General features: G+C 61.9%; 1 protein-coding gene across 4 annotated transcripts in view; it reads left to right on the top strand.

The window, feature by feature from the left end:
• Window positions 1-3,174: 3,174 nt before the first annotated feature.
• MUC4 (mucin 4, cell surface associated) overlaps window positions 3,175-22,448 on the top strand; it is a 20,585-nt gene continuing 1,311 nt past the window's right edge. Inside the window, exons 1-28 of one of the 4 annotated variants that reach the window (XR_010390483.1) lie at window positions 3,175-3,444; window positions 3,562-3,663; window positions 4,258-10,680; window positions 11,402-11,541; window positions 11,767-11,931; window positions 12,025-12,180; window positions 12,295-12,425; window positions 12,794-12,882; window positions 13,334-13,510; window positions 13,840-13,983; window positions 14,151-14,270; window positions 14,509-14,711; window positions 15,003-15,081; window positions 15,662-15,832; window positions 16,322-16,423; window positions 16,629-16,865; window positions 17,184-17,318; window positions 17,426-17,604; window positions 17,771-17,930; window positions 18,019-18,117; window positions 18,631-18,813; window positions 18,908-18,981; window positions 19,390-19,454; window positions 19,710-19,915; window positions 20,215-20,383; window positions 20,493-20,663; window positions 21,740-21,777; window positions 21,862-22,092. Coding sequence is in view for 2 of the 4 variants with exons in the window: in XM_064516766.1 (XP_064372836.1) it covers window positions 3,339-3,444; window positions 3,562-10,680; window positions 11,402-11,541; window positions 11,767-11,931; window positions 12,025-12,180; window positions 12,295-12,425; window positions 12,794-12,882; window positions 13,334-13,510; window positions 13,840-13,983; window positions 14,151-14,270; window positions 14,509-14,711; window positions 15,003-15,081; window positions 15,662-15,832; window positions 16,322-16,423; window positions 16,629-16,865; window positions 17,184-17,318; window positions 17,426-17,604; window positions 17,771-17,930; window positions 18,019-18,117; window positions 18,631-18,813; window positions 18,908-18,981; window positions 19,390-19,454; window positions 19,710-19,915; window positions 20,215-20,383; window positions 20,493-20,663; window positions 21,740-21,777; window positions 21,995-22,092 (10,716 nt within the window). In the remaining 2 variants the exon portion in view is untranslated. Of the gene's footprint in view, window positions 3,445-3,561; window positions 10,681-11,401; window positions 11,542-11,766; window positions 11,932-12,024; window positions 12,181-12,294; window positions 12,426-12,793; window positions 12,883-13,333; window positions 13,511-13,839; window positions 13,984-14,150; window positions 14,271-14,508; window positions 14,712-15,002; window positions 15,082-15,661; window positions 15,833-16,321; window positions 16,424-16,628; window positions 16,866-17,183; window positions 17,319-17,425; window positions 17,605-17,770; window positions 17,931-18,018; window positions 18,118-18,630; window positions 18,814-18,907; window positions 18,982-19,389; window positions 19,455-19,709; window positions 19,916-20,214; window positions 20,384-20,492; window positions 20,664-21,739; window positions 21,778-21,861; window positions 22,093-22,448 lie in introns of those variants that run through there. The other 3 variants (XR_010390482.1, XM_064516766.1, XM_064516767.1) reach the window with 3 other exon arrangements.

Genomic DNA, 22,448 nt, shown 5'->3' with positions numbered 1-22,448 from the left:
AGGGGAAAAAGGACCTTGGTACCCAAACTCGCTGGGCCCAAAAGTCCCTAAATCCACTAGCTGGGGCTGCATATTCACCTGAGCAGAGCAAGCCTCTGCACGCTGCAGGGCCTGCATGGTCTCCGTGAGGGGCTGGCGTATCTCCAGCCGGCAATTGCCTGTGAGCAATCCCAGACAGATCGGGGATGTCGGCTGGGGCTGGGGCATGGTGACAGTCACGTGGTGCCACGAGATCCATCGCTGAACCTCTGGGCTTGGGCACACTGGTGTCACTGGGATGGCAAAACATGCAGCATCAGCGAAAGCACCCTGGGCTTTGCCCTGGGCTCCCCCGTTTCCAGCCATCCCTGGGCCCCGGTCGCGTGCAGAGGCCGAAGCTCTGGAGGAGAGGCTGCCGCGCGGGGAGCTTCGGTGTGCGCGTGCGGTGAGTCACCCGACGAGCAGGGCTGCCCGGTCCCGGCGGTGCATCCCTCCCCGTGGCAGATGGTGCCCTGGAGCCAGCGTTGGCTGCTTGTGACCACATCACCCTCATGCCGTGCACACCCAGAGTGCCGTGCAGCGCTCATCTCCGCCCCCCCCCCCCCCCACCCCAGGGAGGGTGATAAGTCCTTTCGGAGTGTGGGGATGGGGCGGTTTGGTGGTGATGCCACGGGGATGACTGTGCTTAGAGCCTGGCAGGGTGTTTGGGCTCTCCTGGGATGCCCCAGCTCTCCCTGCCTCCATTTCCACATCTGTGGTGCAGCTGATGGTTGTAGATGAAGCAAGGATGCAATCCTTTAACTGACTTTTTCCCCCCTTTAAAATGATCCTGGAGCTGGAGAAGGAAACATTTGCTGGTAGAATTGCTCCTGCCAGGCCCAGGAGGGCCTTTGCACACCAGGGTGAGTCTCTCCATCCTTTCCCTTTTTTAAGGTGACCTGCAAAGCAGAGAAAGGCCCAGCCCCAAAGTGCCCATGTAAGAACAGCACCCTCGCTCCCCCCGCTTGGATCTGCGTGGGCGTTCGCAATGGGACGCACTCCGATGGTACAGATAACCCCCTGCACGTAATGGCTCCGTTAAGGTGATTAGCTGTTAATGCAATGACCTCTGCAGCGCGCTCCGCTCCAGGAAATGCTGGCGGGGCAGAGCCGAGCACCGCGAGGTCCCTGCACAGCTTGGACGGAGATGCCCCCGCGGGAGCCCCCAGGGATGGGAAGGGCTAAGCAGTGCAGCGACCCCGAGGCAGCGGGGAGCAAAGCAGGAGCATTGCTCGCTTCCTTGTTCCTCCTTGGCAGCGGGCCCGCCGGTGCCGGGGGTTATCAGCTGCGCAGCCGTGCGTGGCTGGGACCCGGCAGCAAGCAGGAAGCCATGGGCATGGGGCTGGCGCCCGAGCCCAGCGCTGGGCTGATCTGCTCCCTCCCAGAGATGCTGAGGACCCGGGTCCACCTTTGCCATCGCGTCCTGCAGCCTCTGGGCCAGGCAGCTTCACGGCTCCCACAGTCAAAAAGGAGTTATCGTCACTAAAGATGAACTCCAACCTCAAGGCGTTGACCGTGGGGTCCCTGTGAAGGGGCTCGGTGACAGCAGGGGATCCTGCCCTGGCCACATCCCTCCTGCACCCCTCGGCCCTGGCTGGGGCTGGTGTCCTCGACCCTCACTGGGGTGGCAGCGGGGCCAGCAGGACCCCGGCACCGCGTTGCACCCACGGTGCTGGGCTACCACCAGCAATCACTCTGGACACTCGGAGTTTGTGCTTCTCAGCACTCTTGGTGATGAAACCTTGGAAACCCGGCAATTTGGGAAAGGCTCAAAACTGCTAGCGGTGAAAGCAGTCGCAAGGCAGCAGAGCTGGCTCCCGTCAGCGGTGGGTGCAAGGAACAGCCAGGCCTGGTGGCAGCGTCCCCACAGGTCCCTGGGGCTCCCGCACCCTCAGGCTCAGTGCCCAGGGCATGGCATGTGGCCTCCGCACGGGGTGGCAGGGGAGGAGGTCCCGAGGAGGGGAGTGTTTCGGCGCCAGGAGCCCGCCTCGTCTCGCCGGACCGGGAGAGCCGCCAGCCTCCTTGCAGCAGCCGGAGGAGGCGACACCGCTCCGTCGACGCCGGGAGCCCCTCCGCGCCCCCGCACCATGCGACGCCAGGGCAGGCTCCCGCCGTGGGGCTGGCTGCTCTGGGGGCTCTGGGCGCTGCTGGGTAAGTGCCGAGGTCGCGGCGCGCTCTGCTGCCCGGCGAGCTGGGGCAGATACCATCTTGGTTGCAGGCAAAGGGCTGCTCTCCGCGTCTAGAACAAAGCCCGAGAGCCGCAGCCAGGCTGTTGTTTCGGTAACGGGTTGCCAGAGCAGCAGAGGCGCGAGCTGGCCCCAGCCCTTCTCGGGGTGCTGGCAGAGCCCGGTGCACGGCTCTCCTTGCAGCAACCTGCTCTGGAGGCGTCGATGCGGGGTGCTGAGACCCACCTCAATCCAGCCGGGGCAGCGTGGGGGGACGGCCGCCCCTCCGCTCGCCCTCCCTTGAGGCATCTCGGAGCGTTTTGCAGGCTCTCCAGAGACGCGGCCATTGCCCCGGCTCCCTGGGGAGCAGCAGTGGCACGGGCAGGGATCTCCCGGGGGTTGGCTGGTGACCGGCCCCAGGGCTCGGGGATGGACCGCGTCCCGCTCCAAGGCCACTGGAGCTGCCGGCGGGCACCCACCAGGACCCGAGCGGGCAGGCTGGCCCGGAGCAGCGCCGCGTTTCTGTCTGCCGGTTTAATGCAAAGGGAGGCATTTGCAGGAGACGGGGTTCAGGCTGTGACACGAGAGGAAGGGGCGCACTGGGGACCAGGGGTGCTTCCCAGGGGCCTCTGCCTCCATCCCTCAGGGAGGAAACGGCTCCGTGGCTGGGGAGGACCCCCCAGAAGCCTCCGTGAGATGCCTCCTCTCCCCAAAAGCTGTAGGCAGAGGGCAAGCTGTCCTGGCCTGTATTTGCCCGGGACCTGGCCAGCGGGGTAGTGACCAGCCCTGCGAGTGACATATGGCGTTTAGGCACCACCTTCCTTCTGCGGCAGCCATGCACAGTGGGGAGGAGGGATGGGGTGCCGTGGGGACAGCCCCAGCCAGGCCGCGGGCAGGCAAAGCCAGAAACAATGGGCTGGCTTCTCCCTGCTTCGCCCTCCCTAACGTGCCCCGGCAGCAGCCCCTGTCTCTGCAATGCCACCTTCAGCAGGGTCAGCCGGAGATCCGGGCAAGCAGCCCCTCATCCCACTGCCCGGCGCCGCAGATGGCCCCTCTGCCAGCGGGTCAGCAGAGCAGCCCCTGGCAGAGCCCGGTGGCGTCTCCCTGGCACCTGAAGGCACCAGTGCAGAGCTGCCTCCAGACGTGTCTCCCACCATGGCCAGACCAGGAATATGCGAGGCGTTCCCCAAGGCAGCTGTGATCCAGCCCGGGCATCCCTCTCCCTCCAGCTGGGCCAGCTCTGGAGATGGCCAGGATTCAGGTAATGCCACCCGCATAAGAGGTAATGCCAGCTCAGGGCTGGTGACAGGTACGTCTCTGCCCGCTGAGGACATCGCTGGTGTTGATCCAGGTAGGACCATCTCATCTCTCCTTGCAGGTGACGTGGTGGTGCAGACTGCAGGAGCAATGGTCCCAGTTGTGACCAGCAAGGTGGAGGAGGTGCCTCCCAGTACAGTGGCTGCCTCTGGGCTCGCTGAGGGTATGGCAGCACGAGACAGCCCCCAGGCAAGGGCAGGGGTTTCCTCTGCAAGCCCTGCCGGCCACCCAACCAGCGTCCCTGTGGCTCCTGCTGCCACTCGGCATGGGCACCCTCTGTCCCCTGTACCAACCGGGCACGTGTCAGCTCTTGCCGTGGGGAGCAACAGTGCTGGGCTGGGCACAGCCATGTCGTCCCCAGATCTAGGCATCCCTACTGAAGAGGGGATGGGCAAACTGCCACTCTCAAACAGCGGCACTGCTCTTGAGCAGGCCCCAGAGGCATTTACAGCAGCTGTGGAGAGCATCGCTGGAGAGCCAGCCCCGGGGACAGCCAACCACGTGCTAGAGGGAATCACAGCAGAGCCACGTGCAGGTGCCGCAGGCCCACTGAAAGGGGCCTTCCCCAAACCAGGCGGAGGCACGTCTCCCCCGATTGCACAAACCCCCATTGTTCAACCAATGCTGGGGTCAAAAGCATCTTCCTTAGTCCCTAGCAAAACCTCCCATGCCAATGGGTTAGTCCAGCAGGATGATATCGCTGTGGAGGGGACACTGGGGACAACACGGACCACAGCTCTGTCTCATATCAAACTAGGCATGGGATTGTCATCTCCTGCTATCAGCAAGAGCACTGCGGCATCCCATGAAGCTGCTGGGCTCCCATCCCAGGAGGTCACGTCAGAGCTGGACAAGGGCACCTCCCCTCACACAGCAGCAGGAAGAGCAGAGGGGGTGACACCACCATTTGAAGACCTCCCAAGTGCTTCCTCAGCGAGGGCCACCTTCTCTCCCATCAGTAGGACTACAGAGCCAGGGACAACCGCCTTACCTGCAGCTGGCCATGACGCCTCCCAGGAGCCTCCGACACCCCCTGCTTGGCCACCTCCAGCCATTTCCCCTGCAGGCCCTGGCAGTGCCACAGCAGAGCTGGTAGCAAGTGCCTTCCCAGTCGCATCAGCCACGGAGTCAAGTGAAGGAGTGCCATCGCCCACCAGCAATGACGCAGGCCCTGGGCAAGGGACGGAGCACTTGTCCCCACATGGGACAAATGTCGCTGCTGGAGATGGGCCGCCTAGAGCCAGCACCGGTACCCCCCTCCGTGCCACCACGCCATCTCTGGACACAGCAGCCACAGCCACTGTCGGGCGCCATGCTGATCCAGCTGCCACCTCCTCTTCCTCCAGCATGGAGGTAACTGCTGCAAAGGACGTCCCTGCTGGGTTGTTTCCAGACCCAGAAAATACCACCACTGAGTTGGTCTTTGGCACAAGCAAGTCCACCTCCAGAGCAGTGACTGGCACTGCTTCCCCAAGGACCACGAGCTCCCTGATGGGCACGGCACCATTGCCCAGCACTGCTGGAAAGGCCCCAGCTCCCAGCACGGCATTTCCTGATGATCCCAGTACTGCTGCTGGACTGATGAACAGCGTCTCCACTGTGCCGCGTGGCAGTCCCTCTCCCAGGCCCTTCGCAGGCACGGTGTCCTCCTTCGGAGACCCCGCTGGGGCTCTGCCCACCACAACAGCCTTTGCAGACCCTGACGCTGCCACGGCAGAAGCAGCTGCAGGTGAATCCTCTCCAGCAAGACTCAGCATGGCGATGTCCTTGCCCCTTGCTGGAAACAGTGCCAGAAAAGCACAGACAGATGTGTCCCCTGGATCCACTGCAGCACCATCTTCCCTTGGCAGGTATGACAAGATGACCAGCCCAGCTGCAGACCTGTCCTCCTCCTTCACCATGAGCCCAATCAGTGAAGCAGGGCCAGCCTTTGGAAATACCCCTGCCAAGGAAGGTCCCAGCGCATCGACCGCAGCAGTGGGCAGTTCCCCCGGGCCAGGCACCGTGACGCCCTGGGATGCCAGCCCCATGCCTGCTTTGCCTGACGTGTCTCCTGGCCTTGGCAGCAGCCGCCCAGGGCCAGCTGTGGGCTCACCGCCGCCAACAGTCAGCATCGTGAGTGACCCTGCACCATCCAAGGTGACTAGGAGTGGACCTGTAAGCAAGTCAGCTGTCCCTGGGTCTTCGCTGCTCCTCATGCCATCCTCAGACATGACCGCTCTGGTTTCAGTCACCGACAGCAGCAACCCAGACCTGGGCTCTTCTGCAGCTGTGGCCAAGATCTCCATTGGACTCTCTCCCCCATCCAGGAGCATCACTTTTAACCCAGCCACAGCCGCTCTGGGCATGGACACCGCGACGCCACAAGCACCTCAAAGTGTCTCAGCCCCAAATGCGGGTGTCACCGGTGAGCCAGCGCCACACATGTACATGCAACGTCCAGATGCCACCAGCCATCCACTCATCTCCCGCAGTTCCCCTGTTACCCCCAGTGAGGAGATGTGGTCGCGCACAGCTGAAGTGGACCTGGCGGGGGTGTCCCGAGATCTGAGCACAGGCAGACTGGGCGCAGGACCCGCTGCCTCCATCCCCAGCCCTGGGAAGCTGCATGATCCCACAGTGTCCCCTCCAACCCCTAGCAGTGCCACTCCCACTGCCATTCAGCCAACAACAGCGACAGCTTCTGAACCCACAGAGGGCACAACTACAGCAGGAACAACCGTCAACGTCGTGGGATTGGTCAGCACCCTGGAGACAGCCAGAGCCAGCGGTGCTGCTGCAGCATCACGTGCGGGTGCCCCCCCTCTCCTGGATGACAGTCCCACCACAGGGTCACCCCTGGGGGTGTCCCTATCCAGCATCGCCCCAAGGACAGTGGCAGCCACATCACCGCCACCACACAACAGCCTGGCCACCCCACGGTCAGTGCTGGGTGGCGATGCCCGCCGAGCCCTGCACAGCGCCTCCCCCAGCCCCGATGGCAGCACCACCGCTGTACTACCGGCCAAGTACCCGGACGTGGGCCCAGAGGAGGATCCAGGGATCGGCGTGACCCACCTCCTGCCTCCCGCTGCCCCAATGTGGAGGGCAGCTGGCTCCACGTCCCCGGGTCCTGGAAACACTGTGACCAAGCCAGCCGTGGGCCCCTCTGCTCATGCCAGCACAGCCACCCCAGAAACAGGTTGGGATTCAACCTCAGCCAAGGGAAGGTCATTTCTCGTCACTGACGACTACGTCACCCGCCTGGGTATGAGCCAGGCAGCATCTCTCCAGGGCCACTTTGGGGCTGAGCTGGCTCCAGATGTGCCAGCTATTGCCCATGGCACCGATGGCACAGGGCCAGCTTCCAGCTCCACACTCAGCAGGACAGAGCCACTGCCGGAGCTGTCCCCCCAGGGTGACGATGCTCCCCAAACCAGGCCCCCGGTGGGCTTTCCTCTCCTGGCTCCCAGAGACGGTCAATCTGCTCCTCCAGCCTTGGCAGGCGCCAGCCCAGTGTCGAATGCGGCTGGCCCCCTCCCCAGCACCACTGCCGCCCAGATGCCCCCACCTGCATCTCCACCAGTTGCCAAAAGTGCAGCCGCAGAGGGAGCCAGGGGCAGGTCACAGCCAGCAGGAGACGGCAGCCCCATGCAGACAGCTGTGGGCTCAAACCTGGTTGAAAATGCAACAGCAGATGCCTGGACGAGCGGGACAGACAGCGAAAACACTCCTCCTGGGCCGGCTCCGCGTGCATTGCACCCCTCCAGAGCCAGCGTCACTGCTCAGCCACACGCAGCCTCCTCGAACCAGAGCGGCAGCGCTGCTGAGCCGATGGCGGACACGTCCTCCCCGGGCGCCAGGCAGGGGGCAGTGGGGCCAGCCCCAAGACTGCCCCCCTCCATCACCGCAGGGGCTGAGCCAGGTACCAGCAACGCGCCCCCAGCAGCACGGTCTGCCCCGGGCAGCAAGAGCGCCGTGGCGGGTCTGTCCACACGGGCGGTGCCCAGCCCCGCGCCGGAGCTGGCCAGAGCACCTTCCCCAGTGCTCGGTCCCACGGCTCAGCTGGGTGGCAGCGCGTCCTCTCCCGTCCCCGGCAGCACCAGGCCAGTGGTGGTGGCATCCTCTGGCATCCCTGGTGATGGCATCATGGGGACGGCAGCGGGGGTAAGCGACAGTGGTCTCAGCACGGCTGCATCCTCCTCTGCGGCCCTGGCCCATACCCTGCCTCTCAGCAGCGGGGCTGGCGCAGAGCTCGTCACAGTGGCCGCCTCCTCACACAGCCCCCGCAGCCCCCCTCGGCCACCGGCAGAGCCCAGAGAAGGCACCAGTGAGCCCTCCACAGGGTCTTCCAGACCAGGCGCCGACAGAGCCCAGGATGGGCCCTTGGCCGGGGCATCCTCGCCGAGCACAGGCAGCACGCGCGCAGGGGAAAGCACAGCCACATCCGGGTCAGGCGCCGGGGGTGCCACTGTCCCGGCAGAGACTGCTGCATCCTCCCCGGGCCCCCCTGAGAGCAGTGCTGGCGGTGCAGCATCCCTCGCCAGCAGCAAGGGCACCAGTGTACCCGTCACTGACACCACCAGCACGGACACGAGGACTGGCACGACATCCCTCTCAGCTGACAGCGCGGCCCCTGTGCCAGCCACCAATGTGCCCTCCGCAGCCCACACACATGCTGCCACACTCCCGCCGACCGGCACGCTGCTCCCACTGCCAAACCCTGGCAACCTTGGCGTGGTGCCACCGGAGGGGATGCCCTCCCTGCTCACCCCTGGTTTTACTGCTCGGCCGGCGAGGGGCACAGCAGCCCCTGGGGAGCCACTGTCACACACGGTGCCACCGAGCGCTGGCTCTACAGCCACTGGGGCAGCTGCGGACGCAGCTGTGGTGGCCACCGCTAGCAGCACTGCCCAGTCAGCCCTGGGCACCTTGTCCCTGCTTACGGACAGGTTAACGTCCTCAACGAGCACCATGAGCTGGAGTCGTGCCCCTATGGAGGCTGCAGCAGGTCCATCCTCCCTGGGGACCAGCAGTGTCCTGGCTGGGCCACTGCGACAGCTGACATCCCCTGCAAACAGCGTCTCTGCGGCTGATCGAGCGGGCGGCACCTCATCCACCCGACCCACCGCCACTGGGCTGCCACCAGGCATGGTCCTCTCCAGCAACGCCATCATCCCAGCCGGCCCACCCAGAGGGGAGACATCTGCGGCCACAGCAGCTGGCAGGACAGCTGAGACGTCAACTGCCAGAGCAGGGTTTGCAAAGGCCACCGGCACCAGCCGTGCCCTGTCGCCTGCCGCAGAGCAACCTGTCACGAACAATGGGGCAGACGGACCTGCGCTATCCAGCTCTGGTGGTGTTGACACAGGGGATGAAGGTGCAAGCACAACTCCAGCAGCTGTCAATGAGCTCACTGCTTCCCCAGCTGCATTTGGTGCTGCTGAGGAGGAGACAACTATGATGGTGCCTGATGATATGGCAGTTGGGAACAGCACAGGCCCGGTGCCTGCTCTGCTCAGGCACACAGCTACAGCTGAGCCCACTGCCACCATGCTTGCAACAGTCGGCAAAGATACCACAGCTCCATCACAGACAGCCCTGGCTTTGCCTGTCTTCACCGCTTCACCGAGCGAAGCAACAGCCAGCAAGTCAGTGTCCGTCACAGACAGTGTCCCAGCTCAAACGGCCCCCAGGACGGTCCCCGAGGGGAACGAGGTGGCAGCCAGTCTGCCTTCCTCGCTCACTGGCAGCACCCCAGCTCTGGGGGGCCAGATCACAGCTGAGATGGTGACCACAGCGGTGGGAGCAAGAGACATAGTTGCAACCATCTCCCAAGCCACCAGTGCTGCTCTGGCAGCTGGAGCACCGCTGGCCACTGTCAATGGGACAGCAGTGAGCCCACACCTCGGTCCCAGCACCACTAGCAGTGGATCAGGAATGGCTGTCTTATCTCCCACAATGCCCACCACCACAATAAGGCCAACCAGTGGGTCCTTGGAGGTGCCCAATCACAGCCATGCCATTGCGGTACCCGGTATGCCTTTCCCCAGCAAGCACAATGCAACAGAGGAGCCAACGATTGGGCCATCATCCGTACTCAGTGATGGTGCAACCACGGACCTGGCAGCCTCCCTGGCAGTTGGATATGCTGCTTCCAAGCCAGCAACAAGCGCCTCCTCCTCCACAGCCACCAGCAGCCCTGTAGCAGGACAGGCACTGAGCACATCATCTCACGTCACCCAGGTGTCCCTGGGGCAACCTTTCTCTGGGGAGAAAACAGCTGAACCTGCCAGCAACAGCTCAGCCACCATCGTTCATGACATCCCAGGCAGGTCAACAGGCCGTGTTTCCTTTCCTGCATTTGCCACCACGACCAGTCCCACCGGCGTGCGGCTGGGAAACAGCACATCTATGCCCAGCTCTCCCAGCTCTCCTGGTGCCCCAGCTAGGCTGGCGCTAACACTGGCTTCCCCTAGCCACGGAACCGCGGATAGCACCACAGCAAGTCCCCTTCACATCCCCAGTGACGACACAGCCAATGAGCCAGCCACAGTGACCTCCCCCACGGTCCTAAATAGCAATGCAGCAGGGGCAACTAGGGATGAACCCCAATCTGGGGCTCTTCTCACACTTGCAAAGGGCCTCACCACCCCACAGGAAGATTTTGGGCCTTTCTCTGTCTTTGGCACCCATGGAGCTGTGCCTGTCCCTGCAGCAGGCAGACAAGCTGGATCACAGCCTGCATTTGCCACCACGTCCATCCCTCCTGCCTCTGCTGCCAGCCCAGAGCCAGGCGCCATGGACAAAATTGGCCCCTCACCGGCTCTGCTCCAGTCACCAGGATCTGGAAACGGAGTGGCCAAAACAGGGCTTGTAGAAAGTGTCACCCCAGTGGCTCCCACCACCACGGCCGTTTCACCACACAGCATGCTGCCTGTCCCACCTGCGAGCCCAGCCCAGCCCAGCCGACCAACACAGGCCAGCCCAGCCAAGGAGGGGGGAGGCCTCGTGGGTGGCACGGCCACCACACCGAGGAAACCACTGGCAGCCACCAGCCCCACTGCCACCACAGCTCCTGCCTTTGGGACGCAGAAAGGACCAGCCATGGCACCAGGGGCTTCTGCCCACACCACCTCTAGCCACAAAAATCCCATGCTTACGCCTCTGCCTGAGCCCCAACCCACCCTAGGGCTTAGCAGTAAGTAGACTTTCCTCCTTCCTCCTAAGGCAGAGAACATGAAGGGGGTTGCTGGCCCGACTGAGCTGCTGTGATTGCGGACAGCATGGCATGGCCCAGGGATGGCTCATCTGTGATAGGGGTCAGGCTGGGGGATTAATGAGAAAAGGTGAAATAGGGAATGTGAGAGCAGGTCATCTCATCCGACTTGGACACAGCGCATGCTGCTTCCCCGTGGCTGGGAAGCCCAAGTGCCCAGAGGTGGGGACTCCCTCGTCTCTCACCATCATGGAGATCAGCAGAGAAGAGCATGAAACCTTAGGGAGGGGTTGCACCGCCTGGCTGTGTATAAAACCCCTCCCAAGCCGAGGTCTCCTCTCCTTCCCTGCTCAGCACAGTCTGTGTGCCCACAGCCAGGCAAGTCTAAACCCTGCAGCCAGTTTTGTTGTCCCATCTCTCTTCTGTGTGCATTTATGTCTTATCACAGCTCAGGTGAGGAAAATCATTTAAGTACCTGCTCATACCTTTGCCCAAATCCTGAATTGGGACAGCAGGTTTCTTTGCAGGACAAGTGTCCAGGGGCAAAGACAGTCTCCCTGCATTATAGCGACGATAGACCCAGTGGGACTATGCCGCCCTCCCTGCAGGCAGTGGCGCAAAAAGGCAAGCTTGCCTTGGAGGTGCGAAAGGTGAAGTGGATTTAATTATTTTTAATTTTCTACTAATCACCTGCTTGTGTTAGTTGCAGCTGTGTCACTATACCCATACGGCGCAGAGGGAAATGACAGAGGATGCGTTGAAAGGAAGGTGGATTTTAATTCCCCACTGTTCAAACCGGAGATCGGATTCCCTTTTGGGAAAACACTACATGACTTTCTCTACGTGAGTTTCCATGGCTGCAGCGCGCACAAGTGATCTATAGCTTGTGTGGGAGAAAAAAACAGCAAAATTGGAACAGAAGCCTAATGTAGTATGGATGTTAATTTTTCACAGTTTAAAGTGACTGGTTTCTGCTATCCATGTGCAGGGTATAAATAAAAGCCATATTGCTGGGCAAGCACCACCTGGGGAGGCTGGTGTCAGTACATAACTAGTTATTTTGTTTAGTTTACAGATAATGGACAAATCATTTTCCCACCTACGGACAACTATGTCCCCTCCAACCCTAACCCACCTCCCCAGGGGTTCAGCGGCCATGAGAGTTTGCCAATGGTTGCTGCATTTTGGGACGACGCAGACTTTTCCCAGGGTATCGGCACCACATGGTACCAGGTAGGGGCCATCAGTGACCTCCCCGGGAGAGCCCGGCTCTGACCTGCAAAGCAATCCCATCCTTTCTAAACTCCCTCTCTTGAAAACTCGCAGGAATACCCCACCCTTGGATCTACCCGAAGTGCCCTTGTCCATGACGTGGAAGCGAAGATCAAGAGATACATGAAAATCTCATACACAGCAAAATGGACCCTGAAGGTGACATGGGAGGAGGCTCCAGCGTACCCGTCCTGGCGGGATGACACTCAGGTGAGCGGACGGAGTCAGGCTGGAGGGGCCACAACTGCAGGGACCCCACCGGTGATGGGGGCCCCAGCTGCGCCCAGTCAGGGCAGGCTGACGGGGCGCTGTGGGTTTCTCTAGACAAACACGTACCAAGCGGTCCTCACCACCAACGGGAACCAGGCCTTTGCCTTGCTCCTGTACCAAGACGGTGGCATGCGGTGGGATTACACCAAGCTCGCAGCGAGGAACGTGCTCATTGGCTTTTCCAGGTGCCATGTGTGTGCTTGCATGTGTGTGCACACGTGTGTGTGTGCATGCATGTGTGTCTGCACATGTGGACATGCCTGCATGTGAGCACACGTGTGTGTTCACTGCTGGGTGTGATTAGAGGTGTCTGTCAGTCCTAGCTCAGAGTTACGCTATCTCTAGACCATTCCTCTTGCTTTTGCCCATGACCCTATGGTCCGTTACGCCTCTGTGGGCTAGCAGGAAGGATCTGTGCCAGGCCATAGCATCATCAGCTCCTTTCCCCTTCTTGCTCGATGAGGAGATGCAGCCCGTGGGGTGGAGAAAGGAGGGAAAGAGAGGTGTAGGGTTGTGTCAGGAGCGTGATCCAGGACTTTCTCTCTTCACACAGTGGCGATGGATATGCCCAAAATAACGAGCTGACTCAAAAGCCACCAGCTGTTAAATACCGGCCTGACCAGTACCGAGGCTACGACACTGGTATGGCACGGCGGGGGGAGGCCCTTGGTCTGGTGCTGGGGGGCTGGAGAGAAGAAGTTTGCCCACAGGCGCCCGCCCAGGAGCGTGTCCCTGGCACGCATCCCTGCAGGGCGATGGAGAGCAAAGCCTGCACGAGGGCTGGGAGCTGAGAGCAAGCGAGGTCTAAAAGCAGAGATGAGCACGGCTACAACTGCAGAGTGCAGGTCTCTGCTTCCCTTCAGCCAGGGCTTTCCATGGCCGCTGCAGCGCCAGCAGCATTGGCTCTAGAGGGATCCTGGAGGCCTCCTGGGAGAGGTCAATGGCAGGGGACAGTCATCCAGGCCAGGTGCCTGGTCCCTTCTCTCTGGATTAGGCGAGATGCCGGCTGAGGCCACGGGGTTTTGCCGGTCGCTGTAGGACATTGGCTGTGTTGTTCACCTTTGGCTGTGTTGTTTGCTGGTTGCTCCCCCAGACCTGCGCGGGCTCTGGATCTACAAGCTGGACGGTGGTCCCCGGGTGAACTACAGGCTGCGCTGCCTCACGTGGCTGGCGGCGCAGCCGGACCCGGCCAGCTGGAACGGAGAGCTGCTGCCCTGCCCCTGCTCGCGGCCCCAGGCAGAGCTGGACCCCCGCTACCGGCAGAGCAGAGGTGCCGGGTGCCCTTGCTCGGGGAAAGGGGGGCCAGGGAAGAGGCAACCAAGAAACCTGGAGGAGGGAGATCCCAACCCATCGCTGAATGGGCTGCATCCCTTTGGTCAAGCCCCTCTAGTGCCCCAGCCCCTATGGGCTCAAAGGCACCCTGCGACTTCCCAAATTGGGCCCCTTTGCCCATCACTTCACCGCCCTCCTGGCCCATCTGGGAAGGGTTGAGGCCAGCAGATGAATGCTGTGGGGTGGGATAGGGCTGGGGCTCTCCTCCTGCCCTCAGGGCCCTGGGTCAGCTCCCAGGGCAGCCAGTGACACCCTGAACCCTTTCAGGCCTTGCAGACACCTCCATGACCATGCTGCGCACCTCATTCCCGAGCCGGGCTGGAGCCGGGGTCCGGTGTGTCTACCAGGATGAGAGCTTGCTCGAAGGCTGGCAGGAGAGGTTCTGGAGCCTTCCCCTCCATCCCACCACCGGTAAGCAAGCACCATGGCTCTCTTTTCTTAAAACACCTGCAAACGAGCCACGGGAGAGGCTGCAGCCCCCAACGCTCTCCTGAGAGAGAGGTGGCTTGTGGCCACAGCAGGCCCCGTGTCCAAGAGCCCTGGCAGCCCCAGCAGCACCCGGCTGCCTTCCTCTGCAGATGGGGAACTGGAGGCCTTTGACTGGTGCTGCCGGCGAGTGGGGAAACCCCTGCTGTGCACCAGGTTTGCCGAGAAGAGACCAAGGGCCAGTTGTGAGGGATACATGCCGCCTGCCCCCGGTGAGTCCCCAGGGCTGCCCACACCATCTCCTTGCTGTGCCGGGGCAGGAGCCAGCCCCAGCCATGCCAGGCCAGGAACGCTGGTGCTGCACAAGTGGCACGGATGTGCATGGTCCCCACCACGACCCCAGCTTTCCATGCTCAGTACGGGACCGTGGTCCACTCTCCTCTGTGCAATGAGGCCAGCAATTACCTTTCTTCATCCCTGCAAAATGGCTTCATCCCCTTGTGATCCCAGCCAGCGCTTTCGGGGACCCCCACATCATCACCCTGGATGGGCTCACCTACACCTTCAACGGGCTCGGTGACTTTGTCCTCCTGCTGGCCAGCGATGCCCAGACCAGTTTCGTCCTGCAAGGGCGCACGGCCCAGACTGGCACAGCTCAGGCTACCAACTTTGTGGCGTTTGCTGCCCAGTACATCTCTGCCACAACCACAACAGTGAGTAGCAGCCACCTAGCTATAGGCTTGAGCACCTAATGGGAGAAACCCAGCAGACAGGTTGGGCAGTGCATCTGCATCACCTAGAAATGGCTGGGACACGCAAAGCACTCCCTCTCCTCTTTGTGCCACCTCCCATGAGGAGCCTGACATGACCTCCAGGGCTGAGCTCCTCTCTGGGGCTTTAGGAGGATGGCTTCTAGCACACACATCCCTGGCAGGAGCTGGGAAAGGAAAGTCTCAGGAGGGATGAGCAGATGGCCTGACTGGGACATCTGCTGTGGTTTGCAGGTCGAGTGGACCCTGGGAAGCCAAGGCGACATCCAAGTCCTGCTGAACTATGAGACCATCCTGTTTTCCTACTCCAGAGGTGAGTAGGACGTAGTGACCTCTTCTAGCAACCAACTGTACTGCCTGCATCCTGCAAGGGGGTCTCTCAGGGCAGCCCAGGGCCATTTCTGTCAGAAACAGTGCAACTGCTCAGGGAGCTGAGGACATCCTTCAGCAGGGTCCGTGTGGGAGCTGGGGCCGGGCCAATCTCCACACGGGGTAAAGCTTTCTGCCTGCAAGAGGACTGTGTCTGTTCACAAGAAACAAGACACCCCCCACTACTGAGCGGGCTCTGCTCACTCCTGCAGGCACAAGAATATCCCCAGCAGCAGCCAGGCCCCCAGGCCCTTCCCCACCTTTCTCAGGCTAGCAAGTGGCTAGAGCAGGGGCCAAATGGGGAGGCAAGGGGTGTCACCATCCCACAGAGATCGGCCCTGCCCTTAGCACAAGGGGAACTACCCTAAGCCGCATCAAATCTCTCCTGCCTATACACTGTCTCTGACTTGGGCAAGGTAGATGGGGAGCCTTCCCCTCCCCAAATTCAGAGGCATCATTTCAGGCCCCATCTTCAGCCCTGACCTTGCATGGACTTTTCCCTCTGTGTTCATCTTCATTTGCAGACATGGATGCCAATGTGTATTACAACCCCGGCATCCTGGTGGTCAATGCCTCCTCCATCACAGCCATCTTCGACGGGGCTGTTGCTGTCTCCATCTCGACCACCTCCGGGATCCTCAGCATGGTCTGCAGCCTGCCCGATCGGTACCTCAATGGCACCAAGGGCCTGCTGGGTGAGGGGCCAGGCTGGCACTCTTGCAAGGGCTGCAGGGTGAGATCGGTGTCATGCAGGCCAGGGACCAGCCCATCTCCAAGGCTCGTGGCCGCCTGCCCAGAACACGGTTGCCTCAAGCTAGCAGCCCTGCTCCCTATCAGGGAGGTTGATGGGGCAGTGGCAGGGGCTGGAGGAGTCTGGCAACACTGTCCAGGCCATGGGCTTGGGAGACTGCAGAAATCCAGGGCTAACCAAGCTCTGCTCAGGGCTGGGAGCCAGCTGGGCTGCCACCTCACCCCCAGCTCCCTCTGCCACCAAGCCAGAGTGAAATATCCCCTTCATACCTCAAAGCAGGCTGGAAAATGCTAGAGGACTGTGCTTGTGAGTGCAGGGGGGAGCAGGACCCAGCTGTGTCTCCCAGGATGGCTAAACTAAACCCCAGCCTGTGCCGGAGGGGGTGGTCAGCCAAGGTCTGGGGGACTCCAATCCTCCTGCGATGCTCTGCCAGGTGTGTGGGACCACAACTCCGCAGATGACTTCCAAATGCCGAATGGCACCAGCATCCCCAGGAACAGCAGCGAGGAGGAAATCTTCAGCTATGGGATGACCTGTAAGTCTGGGCTCAGGATCCATCCCAGCAATCCCCTGCTTCAGCACCTTCAGGTCTCATTTTGTCTGGAGAAATTTAAGTATTTGCTTGAGCAAAATTGGTGCCAAGGATCCCCTTTAGTCTCTTTATTGCTCCACGGAAACCATCACTAAAAATACGCAGCCTTGAAAACCTTTGGCCCTTCCCGTGGTGTGCTCTCTTGCAGGGGCTGTTGGAGATCACAGCCTGTTTGCCAAGCCGCTGGCAGCTCCGGTGACGAACTTCACACCTGTCTTCTTTTCTCGGCTGCGGCAGGAGAACAAAAGCCAGTACCAGCTGGTAGCCTCGCAGTGCCACGGGAGCAGGGAGTGCATCTACGACGCGCTGAGCACCGGGGATGTGGCCCTGGGCTTGGCCACCCAGAGCCTTGCAGCCGATTTCCAGCAGAAGAAGGCAGCACTAAGTAAGTGGAGCAGATGGTCACCTCCGAGAGGGCATGGGATTGGCTTCCTGGGAAATGCCTTTCTCCCTGCCTGGAGCCTCCTGCTCCACGTGGAGGCAGGAGAGATGCCAGCCGAGGTCTCTGAGTTGTAGTGCCCAACTGGCTGGTCCCCAGGGACTAGGAGATACCATAGTGCAGTGCAACATGAGGGCTTCGTTGGTGGGTGGCCATAACCGCGTCTGTTTGGGGTCCTGTCCTGACCAGGAGGGGCGTAGAGCTGAGGGGCGCCATCACTGCATGACAAACACCCGGCTGTGTGCCGGGCTGCTCTTTCCTCAGATGCTTTCCCTCCCATCATTGCCGGTGATGCTTCGCTCATGGCCTACAGGATGGAAAGGGTGACAAGGCAGTACCGAGCAGAGGGGGCAGGCACATGGTTTGTCCCCCATGTCTCGCCAGAGCTCAACATAACGGGTAGGGCAGGCTCGGGGACGTTGTGAGACCCCTGCTCTGCCCCTTTCCCTGCACCTCGCCCCTCTCTCCTGCCACCTCCTCTCCTTCCCGGGTGTCTCCCTGTGCAGAGAACGGCACCCTCACGTGGGAGCCCACCGGCACGGCCCCATTCACAGCCAGTCTGGAGGCCGTCGGGGCCAACAACCTCTCCTCCATCCTCCGGCTCAGCTTCACCCTTTGCAACTGCAGCAGGAGCCGCCAGTGCGATTACGACGACACCGCCACCGTCGGTGGCTCTTCCCTACAGGTAGTGGGGTTTGGGCAGCATCGCATCCCGGGGGCACGCACCACCCGGAAAGCTCCTCCGGCATTGTGCAGGGAGATGTGCCAGGCCTGTCCCCTGCCAGATGCACTGGTCATGTCCATGCGTCCTTGTGGTGTCCCTAATTTGGTGTCACCATCTCCTTCCACAGCTCGCAGCCTGCAAGTGTGATGACGGCTACTCAGGTACCTTCTGCCAGCACCCGCCGGACCCTTGCGCCCAGGGCTGCTTCCCCGGTGTGAGCTGCCACCCGCGCGCTGGCTGCGGCCCCTGCCCTGCCGGCCTGACTGGCGACGGGATGCACTGCGCAGGTGAGGGGCGCAGTGCCCGGCTCGCCCTGGCAGCTGGCGGCGGCCGAGCCCGGCTTTCACTCAGTGCCACGCGACCTTTCCCCGGCAGATATCGACGAGTGCGCGGGGGGGACGGCGTGCCTGGGGAACACCACCTGCACCAACACCATGGGCAGCTACATGTGCGCCTGTGCTGCCGGCGAGGCTGGTGAGTGCCCCCGCGCGGGGGGAGCCTTTCGGTCCTGCACCCGGATGTGCTGCCTGCTGTGCAGGAGTGGCAGGAAGAAAATCTCTGCCCCGAAAAGGTTGCCAGGGCAGCTGAAGCAGTCCAGGCTTCCCAGTGCCACGGCAGGGGCTGAGCTTCCCAACCGGCTGGCCAGAGACATGCTCCTCGTGGGAATGGGTACTGGGACGAGCACCCCATGGGAGGCACGTGGCTCCCACCAGGCACCCATCCCCGTCTCCTCCCGGGAGATTAAAACCAGCCAGAGAGGAGGGGAGAGGACCTGGATGGGGGGTGAGCTCTGCACCCGAGCCCCTTGCCCATGTGCCTTCCTTAGCGCCAGATGGGATGGAGATGCTTCAGCCCCAACCCCAACAGCACCTAGTGCGCGGGCCGGGTTGCTCAGCACCCTTGGACTGGTGCCTGCCCAACCCCAGGGCCGTGACTTCGGTCCCAGTATCCATTTCGTCCCACTTACCATCCCCCTGGCACCCCCAGGTGCGGGGCTGGGCTGCGCGGCGGCGTGCGGGTCCCACGCCTGCCCTGAGGGCTACTGCAGCAACGGGGGACGCTGCCGCCTGGACCCCGCCACCTGCACACCCGCCTGCCTGTGCCCCCCTGCCTTCACCGACCCGCGCTGCCTGGTGGCAGGCAGCGATTTCCAGCCCCCGGCCAGCCCAGGTGGGTGCCCCAGCCCCACGCCGGGCCAATGCCCCAGCCCAGCTCACCCGAGCTGCGGCAGGGGAGAGTGACCGCCGTGTCTTTCTCCCGGCAGATCTGCCCCAGAGGAGTGTGCGGCTGCGAATCCGGGCACTGCAAAATGCCACCACTGGGGAAGTCAACGGCACCGTACGTCGCCCGGGGGGACACGCAGATACCACCAGGCCTAGGGACCATCTCAGGGGGCCACCTGAGGCAGTGAGGCACTGAGGGGCTTGGTTGGCCCACACGAGGTGCAGATGACGTTGGGGTGCTGCTCTGGGAGGTGTTTCAGGGGGGTCTGTGCCTCCAGCACCCCCTGCGCCCCCGCTGGCAGGGATCCAGCAGCCTCTCAGGCCAGCGGGGAGGTGTCACCAGCCTGCCGGGTCCCAGCCAAGCGACACAGGCGGCACCCGTGGCCGCTCGCCAGGTTCCCCCAAGCGTGAACAAAAGGGCAGAGCAGCCCTCGGGGCTCGGACGCGTCGCCCTTCAGACTCTGCCCCGCGCTGGTGCCGTCCTGCCCTCCTCTAACGCTGCCTCCCGCTTGCCCCCACGCAGGTCGCGGCCGTCCTGGCGTCCCTGGAGGTGAAGGCTTTCCGGAGCAACACCAACATCACCCGCACGTGAGCGAGCCGGGACGGGCTCCACATGGCCCTGGGCTGAGCAGGGAGCAGATGGGACGCAAGGCAGCAGGGTTTGGGGTACAAAGGGCGTTTGTCCCCCCAGGGCTTGTCTTTTCAGCCCCATGGCTGATAAATACCCAGAAGGGGTGTTTATGGGAAAAATGGGGAAACTGGAGCAGAGCAAGGCTTGGCTGCTCTGGCAAGGTGGTAGCAAATCTGCCCACAAACTCTGGCCAGCTCTTCCTTTCACCGTAGGGACGACCGTGGCGGCTTCACATTCGCGGTGGTGTCCAAATTCGCCTACAACAGCACCAGCACCGTGATCCGGTTCCTGAACGAGGAGCTCAGGGGGGCCATCACCGACGCCTTCAACGGGCTGCCCAGGCGTGGGAGGCAGGCAGCAGGAGCACACATCGCCTTTGAGCGCCTGCACAGGGATAACGTCACCGACCTGGTGAAGTGTGAGTTGCTCCCGGAGCCACAGCTCCAAAGAGCCGGCTTGGCCTGGGGGCCGAGAAGGACCTAGGAGACCCCGTGGCCTGGCCTGCGCCACCCCCAGCATGCCAGGGTTTGGGTAACATTGGCACTGATGGACATGGGTCAGTGGCAATTCCCTATCCAGCACGCGGCTCCTGCTGGGGGAAACCCTGGGGGGGGACACACATCCCTGGGCGATGCTGCTCCAAAACCCGAGGATGCCGTCCAAACCGGGACTGTGTGGGCGAATCCCCGTGCTCTCCATGCCTGCCTCTCCCCCCAGTGACAGTGTCGGAGCTGAGGAGCTATTTCACCTGCGGCCTCTCTGGCTACGAAGGCTACCAGCTGGACTACACAGCGAGCGTTGGTTTCCTCTGCGTGTCCCCTTGCAACACGGGCTACTGCCAGCACGGCGGCCGGTGCCGGCACCTGCCAGACGGGCCCACATGCAGGTAGCAGCGCCGGAGGGGGCAGGCAGGGGAGGACGTGGCCAGTCCTCGCCGCAGTGAGTCGGCCACCTCTCCCCAGGAGCTTCATCTCCCCTCTGCCCCCCCTCCGCAGCTGCATCCCCTTCTCCATCTTCTCCCCCACTGGCGAGCGGTGCGACCAGCTCGCCGTCAGCCTCGGCGCCTTCGTCGGCATCTTGCTGGGGGCGCTGGCTCTGCTGTCCCTCCTGCTCGCCTCCGCCTGCCTGGCGCCACGGCTCTGCCGCCGGCACAAGGACGCCGAGAGGTAAGTGGTGCCCCACGCCATCCCACAGCAGCCAGGATGCGGCTCGGGGCCGGACCCATGCAGGGATGGATGCTGGTCGAGGGGCTGTCGGGCAGTGGGTAAGGCAGGGGATTGAGTTTGGGTGTCAGGAAGAGCATTATCCACTCCAAAAAAATTGGTGGAAAATTCATCATTGAAGGGTCAAGAGCTGGTTAGATGCTTTTTCCCCAGGCAGGGGGTAGTGGGGTGAGCCTGCCTCAGGTAAGGGGTTGAGCTGGGTGGTCTTTTAGCATCTTCCAGCCCCTTTTCCAGTCATCTGCTGCTGGGTCCAGTTACTTCAGTGCGCTGAAAACTAGATCCTTTTTTTCCCCATTTCAGAGAATATTTGCATTTCTTCCTCAAACCACCCAGACAGTATTTGGTTACAGAATGGATTTCTATTTAATTTTAATTTGAATAAAGTCCAAGTAATTTCCACTAGAACTCATGTTTCCCTGGGAAGAGTTGGTTCGTAGCAAAAAAAGACTATTGCAGGAGTGGCCTTCATGTTTCTGCACAGAAGGGAGTTAGCAGATGGCTGATGAAGTGCAAGGCTGGGGGGGAAATGCCAACATCTCCCTTCTTCCTCCCCAGCCCTTGGTCCCAGGCCAGAGGGCTTTTCCATGTTAGCAGGAAGCTCAGTGCCCTGAGTCCTTTGTGCTGGCCAACAAGGTGCTAGGGCAGGTCAGAGCAGGATTGGGGCTGTTCCCTGTATTCATGTCGGGGCTGCGCCGTGTCCTGCACCCACCATGAGCTCCCTCGTTGTCCATGGAGTGGGGGCTCACCAAGCCGACGGGGAAGTGCCTTTATTCATTTGCATTTGTGTCAGGCGAGAAATTCTGTGTGTGCAGCAATTGGGGCTTTCCTCCACTGGTTCCCTCCCTCAAATCCCTGTTTCCATCCGCTCTCCCCAGCCCCACACCCTCCCCCCCCCCACACCACCCCGCCAAGCTCAATCACTGCTCCTCACTCCGGTCAGACCTAGGTGCTGGCACAATGCAGGGGCTCTCCCGATGCCCTCTGACACGTTGTCTTGTTTCTGCTCCCCCTCATTTTAGGGCCAAGGAGTCCTTCTGGAGACCGCGGCCATTCTCCTGTGAGTATATCCGTGCAAAAACACCCCCCCCTCCCCCCGCTCTGCTTCACTCCCTTTAATATAACGGTAACTGGCCTCCAGCAGGGCTTCACCTGCTCGGCTCAGTCAAAGCTGGTTTTTGGCTGATGGATCTCTCCCCTTCCTACCTGCTGAGGTGCCCCCAGCTCAGCCTGTCCTCGCAGGACAACCCCCAGCTCTGCTCATGTTCCCACTCCAGCTCTCACCAAGGCAGAAGATGGAGCAGAGCCCATCCCCTCTGATGCCTCCGAATGGTGCTGGGCACCGCAGCTCCAAGCCATCGACCCATCAGTTCAGGTCTGCCTGGGGTTTATTGCCCAGCTGCCCAAGGCCAGCTGTGAGTGTCGGGATGGGGCAGAGGGGCCACACTCAGGGTCGTGGTGGCCTGCAAGGTCCTCGTCTGGCTGCCTCGGGGCTCCGAGTCCATCCGGGAGCTGCTGGCGCTGTGCCCTGTCCCAGAGCAGTGGGCACCTCCATGCTGCTCTCGAGTTGAAACGGCGCAGGGAACCTCAGCGCTCTGCATGACTGCATTTTGGCTGGGATGTGCCTTATGTGGCCATCAGCAGGCAGCCAGCCTGCAGCAGGTCCCGTAGGAGGACAAGGACCATGATGAGCACGTGTCCCTCACAGGGGCTCAGCCTCAACTCGAGGCC

Source organism: Dromaius novaehollandiae, chromosome 9 (genome assembly GCF_036370855.1).
Source record: "Dromaius novaehollandiae isolate bDroNov1 chromosome 9, bDroNov1.hap1, whole genome shotgun sequence".
Taxonomy (NCBI): domain Eukaryota; kingdom Metazoa; phylum Chordata; class Aves; order Casuariiformes; family Dromaiidae; genus Dromaius; species Dromaius novaehollandiae.
This window is presented reverse-complemented; position numbering and strand designations above follow the sequence as displayed.